At 38.9% G+C, this 13,265-nt stretch overlaps 1 protein-coding gene across 8 annotated transcripts in view; it reads left to right on the top strand.

The window, feature by feature from the left end:
- The window catches only part of IL1RAP (interleukin 1 receptor accessory protein), a 191,342-nt gene that overhangs the window by 165,939 nt on the left and 12,138 nt on the right, over positions 1-13,265 (top strand). For 7 of the 8 annotated variants that reach the window (XM_075861784.1, XM_075861787.1, XM_075861780.1 and 4 more), the window contains 4 exons: positions 2,896-3,025; positions 6,979-7,133; positions 8,875-9,024; positions 9,390-9,533. In XM_075861784.1, coding sequence (XP_075717899.1) covers positions 2,896-3,025; positions 6,979-7,133; positions 8,875-9,024; positions 9,390-9,533 — 579 coding nt within the window. Of the gene's footprint in view, positions 1-2,895; positions 3,026-6,978; positions 7,134-8,874; positions 9,025-9,389; positions 9,534-10,203; positions 11,476-13,265 lie in introns of those variants that run through there. The other variant, XM_075861786.1, reaches the window with a different exon arrangement.

Genomic DNA, 13,265 nt, shown 5'->3' with positions numbered 1-13,265 from the left:
ACAGATATAGTGCCGAGGAAAGTATTTGCTCATTTTAGAAGTGCCCTACTTAGAGGGGTTTTCCCAGTAAGCACATTTATCACTTATCCACAGGATAGGTGATAAATGTATGACCACTGGGACCCCCACCGATTACTGGAACGACAGCCGTTCCTCCTCATTGCATGATCACAGAGAGGAGGATTTTAGAATGGAGCGGCAGTTACCCATGGTCGCGCATTGGGGCCCTCAGCGATCATACATTTGTTACCTATTCTGTGGATAAGTGATAAATGTGATCGGTGGAAAACCCCTTTAAGATGGTGGAACCAATTATAAAGTTTAAGGGGGCAGTTACTCTTTCAAATATGTTTCTTGTATGGGTTTACAAAATATTATGTACTTCTCTTTGACTCATACAGTATTACATTTTCTTTAGCCATCTGAAACCATTCAGTGTGACAAATAGAGAATAATATCAGACATCTATAAGCTGGCAAATACTTTTTTATAGTAGATGGGGTGAGAGAAGACAAAAGGGAGGATCCTATAGGGCGCTGCTACGTGGTTGTTTGGAAGGTAATCACAGATAATAGAAGCGAAGATGTATAAATAAATTTATTAAGTCATGCAGGCTACGCGTTTCGACACTGTACCAGCGTCTTCCTCAGGCCATAAAATATATGCATACATGGGGGTTTATTTATATGCTGTGACTAACATCTTATACATTTATAAATTTATTTATACATCTTCGCTTCTATTATCTGTGATTACCTTCCAAACAACCACGTAGCAGCGCCCTATAGGATCCTCCCTTTTGTCTTCTCTCACCCCATGTACTACTAGCGGTAACCGGTTTGGTTTTCCGGCTTTGGATCCTGGCAGCAGCACGAAGTGGTTCGATTATTTTCTGCCTGTATTACCTATTTACCAGGTGAGCATAACTGATCAGGGTTATAGCTCTCCCGTTATCGCATTGACCTGCACTATGTGGCGCCGTGCCTTTTGCTTTTTTTTTTATAGTAGAGACCTGCACATATTAAAAATTGCATCAACCTTTCAGTCAAAATCAGTGCATGATATAGATTGGGGCTGTAAAATGAATAAATAATTTAGGAATGTACATAATATAATGCTGACAAGATAATTTATAATGTGAATAGAATGTTTATGAATCGTGACATAATAAAAAGCAGTTGTACTGGAATTGTTAATGTAACTGTAAAAGCCTAGACGTAAATGAAGCTGATAACAGCAGGTAAAGGCTTGGACATGCCAGTAAATGGGAAAAATAAAAAAAATTATATTTTGTATTCTTCCTATTATCTATTGAGAGTTAGTGGCAAATACCATAATGGAAAATATATTGCAGTAATTTATCTCAAGGAATAGCAATTCTAAATAATTTGTAGTGATTTCTTATTTATGTTTGATTCCGAATCCAAATATGTTTTGCATTATCTTCTGACTGGTAATTCTAGAGCGGTCTTGTTCTTATTAACATGTAAAGACGAGGATCACATTGGTTTAAGCTGTATCTTCGATTAACTCTTGAGACTACATCAAAAGCTTACTAAGGGTCTACATACTAGAGAAGCTACCCATGCATTAGCAATGGGGCCCACATGAAGAACTCATCTCTCTTTTCCATGGGCTATGTGAATATGCACACGGCTCCTTCTCTCCAGCATCAAAGCAATGTTAACAAACAAATTAAAATAGCCATAGGTACATGCCACCCTTATGATCTACAGGGGAAGGGGTCGAGTGCAACAAGCTCTGGGCCTTCCTGTCCAGGAATGGAGTATGATAGCGTGACCCACCACCGGATCATTGAAGCTAACATTTCACTTTTGCATATAATGTTAACCAGTTATGCTTATTTTATACTTATTTTTTTGTTTTGTCTATACTGTTAAAAAAAAGTCCAGTATAATGTTATAAAAAAAATTGTTACTCTGACTTGTGGTTATTCACACTAAAGCTGACTGCTTAGCCGAAAGCTATATTACTGATCTTCCCATAAACGTGCCTACTTGTCCGGGCCGTCGAGCAATGTTTTTCTCAGTAGTGAGAGATAGTGAAGGTCACCAGGCACTTGTGACAGCATATTATCTTCCGGCAGCACAAAGGATCCAATATGCCCCATTCTCGTTTCCTCCGACATCTGCTGTCGTGGGACTGTTGGTTGACACTCATAAATATTTTATTATTGGCAGATCTCATTCGGATTGGCAACGTTTAAGTGGTTGAACAGAATTAGAAAAACATGATTCCTTGTCTAGTATGGCAGTTCAGCTCCATTGAAATGAATGAGACTGAGCTTCAATACCACGCACAACCTGTGGATAGGTGTGGCACTGTTGTTTGGAAAAAAATAGCCATGTTTGTTTTTTTTTTTTTTTTTTTTAATCCTGTAAAATAAAACTGTAAGGTATTAAAGGACTTTCCCATCTAATAATGTTATGACATCTCGCAATATTATTATTATGATAGGTGGGTTTCGACCTCTGAGACCACTACCGATCACGTGAACTAAAAGACTGGATCCCTTCAGCTAATTTCCTGCAACCCAGCTCCATTCAAATACATTTAAATTTTTTTGTTTCATCTTTATATTAAAAGGGTTAAAGATAACTCCTGTTCATCTGGCTTACTAGGGCATATGAACGTCATAGAGGGTGTCCCTTACACAAGACCGCCTCTATGAGCTATAACGGAGAGCTGCTCTGTAAGAGCGGCTCCTGTTCTAGCGGACTTGAGCTGTCCATGTATTACATGAAGGGCCATTTATGTATCACATGAATGGCTGTCATGTAATACTACATTTTGGCGTTGGAGAGGAAATTTAACTCACGGTTTCAAACAGGTGAATGAAATACAGTCCATTGTAATTATTTATGTTTTATTTAGGAGGAGAATTACAGATTCCATGTGAAGTTTATTTCTCCTATGTAAATAATTCATTTACTGATATTGGATGGACAGTAAATGGGAAGAATGAAGGTGACTTTACCGACCCCAGAGTACATGTTAATGAAAGGTAAGACAGATTTGGTAGGATAAATAAGTCCATCTTTTACAGCAAAATCAAAATTAGGCCGTATGTCAGTTGCTAATCTGACAATCCTCGATCCCATCTATGTCAAAAGGGACAAATAATTCCAGATTGTGTGTTAAGAAAATGTATGTGGGTAAAATCATGTATATTTACATTTGTGATGTAAAACATGAGATTTGACTATTTCAATTATGGAATTACATTTTTTAGGATTTCTTTCCAAATGAGGAATTCTACTCATAGGGCCTCTATATTGCATTGCTAATGGGTAATTTTTGAGGATAAAATAATATATACTTTTGAATTCGTGAATTTCACCCGCGTAAATATAACCTTAGATAAGGCTGAGGATGAATTCTACAGTTAGTTACTGTTCTTTCATGCTCGGCTGCATCTTTGCTATGGATTAGTACTAAGAATCTTGTCTCCACAGTTACCAACTAAATAATTGCCATTTAAAGTGACTGTCGGTACTGTCATTTACTTAGACAACTTCTTAAGATATTTTTTCCCTAATAGTTGTCTATTAAGCATGCAGTAGAAAAAGTATTTTCTTAGAAAGAAGAATGCTGTAAAAGGAGAAACTATTCTGCTGCTGATGGTTGGTTATATAAGGAATATTGTACTCCCGAGTCCCTACTGTACATTATAATATTAGAAGTCACTAAGGAGTTCCATGGATGTATAAAAACATGAGGCCACAGGTCACCAAACGCTGAAGTGACTTCTAATATTCTTAGCAATTCATTGCAGGGGTTACAATATTTCTTATAAAACACACCTTAACTGCTGCAGAACCTCTTTGAAGAACAAGGGGAGCATTCTGTTTACCATTGATTCATATAAAATACTTATCCTTTTCAAAAAGAAGGTCTGCAGCCTCTGAGGTCTGAATTATGTTGTTTTGCAGCAACAGGAACTGGTTAATACAGCTGCTGAAGAACCTCTTTTTAAAGAGAAGAAACTTCCTGTCAAAGTGCTCTGTGAAAGACTGCTTCTGCAGGAAGAGATAAGTAGTGTCGATGTAGCACCGCTCATCTCTGTATAACTGTCAGGTTCCAACATCTGTATGTGATGATTATACAAATATCATTTACAGAATTTCTATTATAAATATATAGATAATTATTTAATCAAATTATTTTAATTAATTAAATATTTTGCTTTCAGATTAAATAGAGGAAAGAGGAATGTAATCACTCAATGTTGGGGAAAAAAATGGAATCACCTTGTAATTTGCAGTTCAAAATAAATACTGACACAAGTCTGAAATTGTCAGTTAATAGGTAGGGCTTACAGACCTGAACAAGCTGTTGGACTTGGTTAATCTAAAGCAAACATGACCCCGACAAGAGAGTTGTCAATTGGAACAGTGGAAAGGATTATACAACTCAGTCAAGATGGAAAGCCAAAATGGAAATCTGTGTGTAGAATTTGGTGCAAGTATAATTAAAATGGAAAGGTTATAAAGGGAAAACATACAAGTAGACCACATTACCCCTCTCAGTTATGATATGGGGTGGCATGTCTGGTCCAAGGCCCAGGGGAGATGGCAATCAATACCTCAACTATGCACGGCTGTACATAGAAATTTAGGACACGGCTGTACATAGAAATTTCGGACACTTTTCTCATTCCATCGATAGAAAATAGGTTTGGTGATGATAAAGTCATTTTTCAGGATAAGGGCATGGCCCCACGTGGCGTATTTCCTCCGCAACTGTCCGTATCAATGCCGCACATAATCTGCGTTGCAGATTCTGTTGTGGATCTGCCCAAAATGTGCAGTAAATTGATGCGGACTGGCCATTGCGTATTGAGGTGAAAGTACTTCCCTTCTGTCTATCAGTGCAGGATAGAGAGAAGGGACAGCACTTTCCCTAGTGAAAGTAAAAGAATTTCATACTTACCGGCCGTTGTCTTGGTGACGCGTCCCTCTTTCGGCATCCAGCCCGACCTCCCTGGATGACGCGGCAATCCATGTGACCGCTGCAGCCTGTGATTGGCTGCAGCCATCACTTAGACTGAAACGTCATCCTGGGAAGCCGGACTGGAGAAAGAAGCAGGGAGTTCTTGGTAAGTATGAACTTCTATTTTTTTTACAGGTTGATGTATATTGTGATCGGTAGTCACTGTCCAGGGTGCTGAAACAGTTACTGCCGATCGCTTAACTCTTTCAGCACCCTGGACAGTGACTATTTACTGACGTCGCCTAGCAACGCTCCCATAATTACCGGTGCACACACGTAGTCACCCGTAATTATGGGAGCCCCATTGACTTCCTCAGTCTGGCTGTAGACCTAGAAATACATAGGTCCAGCCAGAATGAAGAAATGTCATGTTAAAAAAACAATACGCTCCGCAGCACACATAACATGTACATGACATCTGCGGACTTCATTGCGGAATTTAGAATCTCCATTGAAGTCAATGGAGAACTTCCGCAATGAGTCCGCAACCAGTCCGCCACACGTCCGCAACAACCATTGTATTCTGCGGACACCAAATTCCGCACCGTATCCTATGCTCCGCAGCGGAATTTTCTGCATCGTCTAAACGAACACTACTAAAAAGCAGTGGAAGGCAATGGAGAAACGGGTCCGCTGCGGAGTGTCCGCAGCGGAATTCCAGAGCAATTCCGCCACCTGGGGCCTTGCCCTAATAATGCATCTTTCTACAGAGCAAAGAGTGTTAAAGCTTTTTTTTCAGGGAAGGCCTATCAACTCAATGACAAGGCCAGCAAACAGTCCACATCTCAATGTGATTGAAAATTGTGAAAGAAATTAAAAAAAAATGTGTCCATGACAAGGCTCCGTCCTGCAAAGCCGATCTGTCAACCGAATCTTCGAGAAAGTTGTAACCAGCTTGATATAGAATATTGTCTATTGTGTAGAATTAAGGCTGACATAAAAGCCAGAGAAAAAGCAACAAATTACTAACAGTTATTTTTTATTTTTTTTATGATTCCATGTTTTTTTCCTCAACATTGAGAGCTTCCATAATTTTTTGCTTTACTTGATCTGAAAAAAAAATGCCTTTAATTTAAATTATTTAATTTCATTTGTTTGAGGTACGTTTCACAAAGCCAGAATGTTCAGCTTTTAAACATTGTTTTGTGTCATATCTGCGTGTTTTTGCTTATTTGCAATGAAGTAAAAAGGTAAACATCCTCCTAAATTGGTGATTCCATCATTTTTGCCAGCGGTTGTATAAATAGGCAAAAACCTAATTAAGTCTATTATGATTCAATGCTGTTAGCCCAAAAACATTGGTGAAAGCTTTTTATTATAGACATTGTCATTTTTCTGTGCACTTATCTTCCTAGGGGCCTGTTCACAGCGGTAAAACCGCCTCGTGGGAGAAAGAAGGGACATGCCCTATCTTCACGCGTTTACGCCTCTGACCTCCCATTGACATAAATTGGAGACAGAGAGAGCGTATTTCTCAGAGTTTTTTGCTTGTAGCACTCAATGGCCGCGGGCGAAAAACGCGGCGAAAATCGCGGCAAACAACTTGCAGGAAGGAAAAATCTGCCTCAAAATCCCAAACGGAATTTTGAGGCAGAATTTTCCTCCTGCAAAAAACAGTGTGAACACAGGCTTAAGGTTTACCAACATAAATCATTTATTCTTAGTGCTTGGTACAAAAAAAATAAAATATGTTGTGTTCAACATGAGATAAATAAATTGTATCTGTTTAGAATCTTGTTTTGCTCTTAACCTTGGAGTGAACTTGTTGCCACACGTGCATGTAAGGGCCTGTTCATATCAGCGTTCGTTTCTGCTGAGGGGTTAACCCGATGGAAACCTCAGACGGAACCCCTCAGCGGAAGCGAACGCTGATGTGAACACACCCTAAGCATGTGAGTTTTACTCTTGTCTGCGCCATTACGAGTTAGGGAAAAAAATGATGCAGGGTTTTCTCATTTTATTTAGTGTTACATTGGATAAAGCCAATCCTGGAGCCAAGACCATAAAAAAGGAATTGCGGATCAAAAACATTACACCAGATGAACTCAAGCACAACTATACCTGTACCGCAAAAAACACCTTGGGGGTCGTCTCCAGGCGAGCGCTTGTCAAAGAGAAAGGTGACTACATTTTTCATTGTTTATTATTATTATTATTGTTATTATATTTCTATTTTCAATACATTTCTTTTAGAAAGTATTTTTCACATTTGTAGAAATACTTCTCTATATAGGGGTAAAATAATATCCAGCATGTCTAGAATAAATAATTGATACAGTAAATTATTTGAATATCATTCCAACAAAAGACTGCTTGATTTAAAGGAGTTTTCTGAGTTTTTATAAGTATATAGCAGTTTATACGGTTTTTATTTTTACATTTTAAGCCTTTAGAGAGTTTTTTTTTCATTAGGCTCTACATGTTCCAAAAGGATCTTTACACTTACTCCTATCTTAGACAATTATAGCATATTCACAGGATATGCTATAAATTCATAAATCCCCCTGAACCATGTCCTACCTTGTCCCGCTGTTGCCACTCTCCGGCCACTGAGTTACAAGGTGGTTAGGGGTACGAAAACACCCAAGATCGCTGTGCTAATCTGTTTCCATAACTTCCATAGAAATAAATGGGAGTTCCGGAAACAGTGAAGCACAGCAAACTGCGCTGTTTCCATAAGTCGGGAGCAAAGTAAATAGTGTATCTCGCTGTACTACGCTGTTCCTGGAACTCCCATTCAATTCAAGGGAAGTTACGGAAACCGCATGGCTCAGTAAGCTTGACAGTGGTACAAAATAGAATGGGTTTAAGGGGGCCCCATACTAGAGATAGAAGGGGGACTCGCATCTATCGGACATTTATGGCATATCCTGTGGATATACCATAAACGCTCGAGATGGAAATACCCCTTTAAAGATTATGTACAATTTTGCAAATATTTATTCTTTGATGCTCCAATACATCTAATATAAAAATGGAGAAACGATGCGTGATGAATTCAGGGGTGCAAAACTTGTGGCATCATACCCACGAAGACCGGAGGCTGCTTTTGCTGCCAAAGTTGCATCAACTAAGTACTGAGTTAAGGGTCTGAATACTTATGTCAATGCAATATTTTAGTTTTTCCTTTTTAATAAATTAGCAGATTACTAAAATTCGCTTTTCCCTTTGTCATTATGGGGTATTGAGTGCAGAATGATGGGGGAAAACTTTAATTATTTTATTTTAGCACAAGGCCTCAACATAGCAAAATGTGAAAAAATGTAAAGGGTCTGAAGACTTTCCGAATGCCTTGTATGTGGCCATGCTTTTATCATTGACATAATCACAGAAATTAGGTCTGAATAGCGTTTGAGATTTTACATTTTCTTGCTATGCTCTGACCTTTTAACTATTATCTGCCTTTATGTAAATGTATGTGTGAACCCTTGACACCTTTTCTGCAAACATAGCTGCTCAATTTCCCATGGGAAAACGGAGCAGTCTCTTTCTTCTTGTCTGTTGAATACTTATTGACATAAACAAGGATAACAAGAAGTTACAATTACATATATGCATGGTAATCTACTGTATCTGGGAGGAAATTTTAGACAGCCAGTGTCAAGACGATTTGTAAATTAGACATAAGAATGTTCCTCATTCCCAATGGACATATGTAAAAAGACATATGCTAAAAAGGTCTCCGTGTTATACAGTATTGACACGTATTGTAAAAACAAATTGACATCTTTATTACTTTTTCTTGCTTATGAAGATAAATCAGAAGAGACATTGATACATCTAATTTGAATATTCTTTGTGCTATTATTCACAAGTCTTATAATAATAATGTACTACTAATAATTGTCTGTTTTTATGCAGTTGGTACTCCACGATATATTACGGAGCTGGCATGTGGCCTTGGAGCAACCCTATTTCTTGTGGTGTGCTTTGTTGTTGTATACCATGTGTACTGGCTGGAAATGGTGCTCTTCTACAGGGCTCACTTTGGCACAGATGAAACTATTGGAGGTACAAAATACTTTAAAAGAAAAAAAGAATGACATGTTATATGTAAAGGGCTTGTTTTAGATTAGAAAAATAAAGCTGCTTTCTTTCAGAAGCAGCGCCAGTCTTGGCATAGGTTGTGTCTGGTATTGCAACTCCGCTCCATTCACTTGAGTTTGTTGAGCTGCAATACCAGACACAGACTATGGAAAAAAATGGTGCTGTTTCTGGAAAAAAGTAACCAGGTTTTTCTAATCTCATATAACTTCCATTAAAATCTTTAAAACCTATAAAGCACAGTATCACAGTTGCCTGGTAAGAATCTAATTTTGTTCTGTATTTTTTGCTTTGTACTACTTTTTGTGCTTGACATTTTCTGTTTTTCCTAGATGGAAAAGAATATGATGTATATGTATCCTATGCAAGAAATGCAGAGGAAGAAGAATTTGTTCTGGTGGCACTAAGAGGGGTTCTAGAAAATGAATTTGGCTATAAACTGTGTATCTTTGACAGAGACAGCTTACCAGGTGGAAGTAAGTATCAGTTTTTCCATCACTTCCTTGTCTTTCCTTAGCTTTAATAAGTCCCTATATCTATCTTTCTATTACGAGGGACAAAGAACTTGCAGAGGAAAGAGGAAATTGGTGACAAGCAAAGACTTACTCATATGGCTAAATATTTTCTGAAATGACCTCTCTTTAGATTTCAGACAGTCAGACACATCCTCTATTTATAACCCTGCTGTAGGGCCCAGGAAGACAATTCAGTTATTCTTTGGACGTACTTAATCTTATTTTTAGTAGAAAACATATGTCCAGTTGCTGTGACCATCTGGTGTATTGAATACGTGTATAGCAGTATAGGAAACTGTCTAGACTCTTAAGTGGCCAGATTGTGGTTTGTAAAAACTGGAAATAAACCAGCAAACTACAGCAACATATTTTTTAATCTTTATTGAAGTAGAATTATTTGCTTTGTCACTTTGAAAACTTTACTCAACATATACACTTTATTTCTACTGTCCCTTCATCTTGACACTTGAAAGTAATGGAGACAAATTGAATATTTACTGTACAGTACAGATTTTTTTCAAGATCTGGTGCTTTTCGATTCAAACTTGGGAATTCTGTTTGATTCCTGATGCGCAGTAAGGCGCCATATCAAGTGTTTCATTTCTTTAACATGTCACCTTTCTTTTTCTAGTCGTTACAGACGAAACACTGAGCTTCATTAAGAAAAGCCGACGTCTGCTTGTTGTGATTAGTCCCAGTTATGTCCACCAAGGTACACAGGCCATCTTGGAGTTAAAAGCTGGCTTGGAGAACATGGCTTCCCAGGGCAACATCCGACTTGTCTTAGTTCAATATAAGCCTATAAAAAATAGAGACAAAGTGAAGGAACTAAAACTAGCACAATCAGTGCTTAGTGTTATTAAGTGGAAAGGTGAAAAATCAAAGTATCCTGGGGGTAGATTTTGGAAACAGCTTCATGTAGCAATGCCTGTAAAGAAAACCTCTTCAACTAAAAATAGTTCTCGTTTCTATATGGTCCCCCAGAATCTGGAATTTATTAAAGAATCTAGCAAGAATGTTACCACTTAAAATGCTGACTTATGTCAAGTCATGAACGGTATAGTTTAGGCATCACAACCAAATAGTCACCAGACTGGGTGTTTGTAATAAAACTCAAATTAATCAAAGATAATCTGTGAAATTATAGCGTTTAATTGGTGCACAGCATGAACTACGTTTTATGTAACATTAATTTGAAGGTCATTTGCAGGTAAAATAAAGACAATATTTCAGTGTTCCTAACAGAGACCCAAATCCGTAAAATGGCCAATGTATGACGCTGCGTCATACACTTCTCCCCATTCATTTACACAGCACATAGTGATCTATCTAGATCACTAAGTGCAGCCACATACACACACACTAACGTTACTGAAGTGTCCTGACAGTGAATAGAGATCACTACCATCCATGACGTGATGTCTATACAGAATCCTGACACTTCGGTAACATTTGTGTGAGATTTACAGTAGAGCAAGCGTAATCTCGTTTTAAATGACAGTTTACAGCGTAATCTCGCGAGATTACGCTTGACTTGCTGTATGTCTCACACAAACGTTACCGATTAGAATAAAGCTAAAATAGGTCATAACAATAATAAACACTGCTGCGATCTACATTACAGCGCCGATCACATCATGTACAAGATAGGGAACTTATGTCAGTGTACATGTTGTGTATAGCACTGAGTATGTTGGTGAAATATATAAAATGTGAAAAAAATAAAAAAATTTGGTAACGTACCAAATTCAAGCTACTCTTTGCCTGGATAAAGGTTCTGCCTTGCCTGGACTTCTATTCCCACATTCACTCCTATAGCATTTGATGGGGAAACTGGATGACCGTTCCTACAATGCATTTGTAAAGGCTTCAGACCCTTTACATTTTTTCACATTTTGTTATGTTAAGGCCTTGTGCTAAAATAAAATAAAAATCACATTTTTCCCCATCATTCTGCACTCAATGCCCCATAATGACAAAGTGAAAACAGAATGTTAGTAATCTTTGCTAATTTATTGAAAAGAAAAAATGAAAATATTGCATTGACATAAGTTTTCAGACCCTTTACTCAGTACTTAGTTGAAGCACCTTTGGCAGCGATAACAGCCTCCAGTCTTCTTGGGTATGATGCTACAAGGTTTGCACAACTAGATTTGGGGATTTTCTGCCATTCTTCTCTGCAGATCCTCTCAGGCTCTATCAGGGTTTTCTGTATTTTTCGGACTATAAGACGCACTGGACCATAAGATGCACCCATTAATTCTAGCATAAAAGAGGAGAAAAAAAGGTTTTGCCTTTAACTGTACATTTCCCGGGTAAGATTAAGCCAATACAATGCCAGCCACAGTGCCTTTAATACAATGCCAGCCACAGTGCCTTTAATACAATGCTAGCCACAGTGCCCCAATACAATGCTAGCCACAGTGCCCCCAATACAATGCCAGCCACAGTGCCCCATACCAATGCAAGCCACAGTGCCTCAATACAATGCCTGCCACAGTGCCCCATAGCAATGCCAGTCAGTGCCCCAATACAATGCCAAAGTGCCTCAATACAAAGCCAGCCACAGTGCCCCATAACAATGCAAGCCACTGTGCCTCAATACAATGCCAACCTCAGTGCCCCATATCAATGCCAGTCAGTGCCCCAATACAATGCCAAAGTGCCTCAATACAATGCCAGCCACAGTGCCCTATAACAATGTCAGACACAGAAATACAAGATGTTGTCAGCTATACTGCTCTCACCCTCCCCTGAACTCACCAGATATCAGAGATGTGGTGGGGCAGGGGATAATGGTGTTAACCTGCTCTTCTGGCTCTGTACATAGGAGGGGGCGTGGCTAGAAGGTCCTTGCAGATCAGTACCTGCACCGATTTACTGGTACTGTGTGTACAAATGTCTGGGTTATCTGCCCACTGAACAGTCAGATTTGACAGAATTTCTGTATGTAAAATGCGATTGTTATGGCTCATTTACATGAACCTGAATCTCGTCCGTGTGACGGCCATTAAACGGACCCATGCATTTCAATGGGTCATGAAAAATGGACGTTGAAAAATAGGACATGTCCTATTTTAATGCGTGTCACACATCCCTCGATCGACTAGTCTGTGGGGGATCTGTGACATCGCGGCCCGCACAGGTCCACCTCGGACGTGGAAAACGACAGTTTTTCATGTCCAAGGTGGGCTACGTTTGTGTGAATGTAGCCTTAGTGAGCAGATAACTCAGAGATTTTTTACACACATCACAGGACATGCTGCTTCAATTACACTGCATTGCAAGGACCTTTGAATCACAGAGCTTAATGGCTTCTTCATACACTGACAGCTGTTTGCCTTCAGGAGATAAGACTCAGCAGAAGATTACAGCACAGATTCTAAGATAAAAACTGCGTCTTATAGTCCAAAAATTACGGTATATGTGGACCGTCGGTGGACAGCTATTTTCATGTCTCCAGAGATGTTCGATGGGGTTCAAGTCAGGGCTCTGGCTGGGCCACTCAATGACATTCACAGAGTTGTCCCTAAGCCACTCCTGTGTTGTCTTGACTGTGTGTTTAGGGTCATTGTCTTGTTGGAAGGCGAACCTTCGGCCTAGTCTGATGTCCAGAGCACTCTGGATCAGGTTTAAATTGAGAATATCTACCTACCATTCATCTCTGCTCCATTCATCTTTCCCTCAACCCTG

Source organism: Rhinoderma darwinii, chromosome 4 (genome assembly GCF_050947455.1).
Source record: "Rhinoderma darwinii isolate aRhiDar2 chromosome 4, aRhiDar2.hap1, whole genome shotgun sequence".
NCBI classification, from domain to species: domain Eukaryota; kingdom Metazoa; phylum Chordata; class Amphibia; order Anura; family Rhinodermatidae; genus Rhinoderma; species Rhinoderma darwinii.
This window is presented reverse-complemented; position numbering and strand designations above follow the sequence as displayed.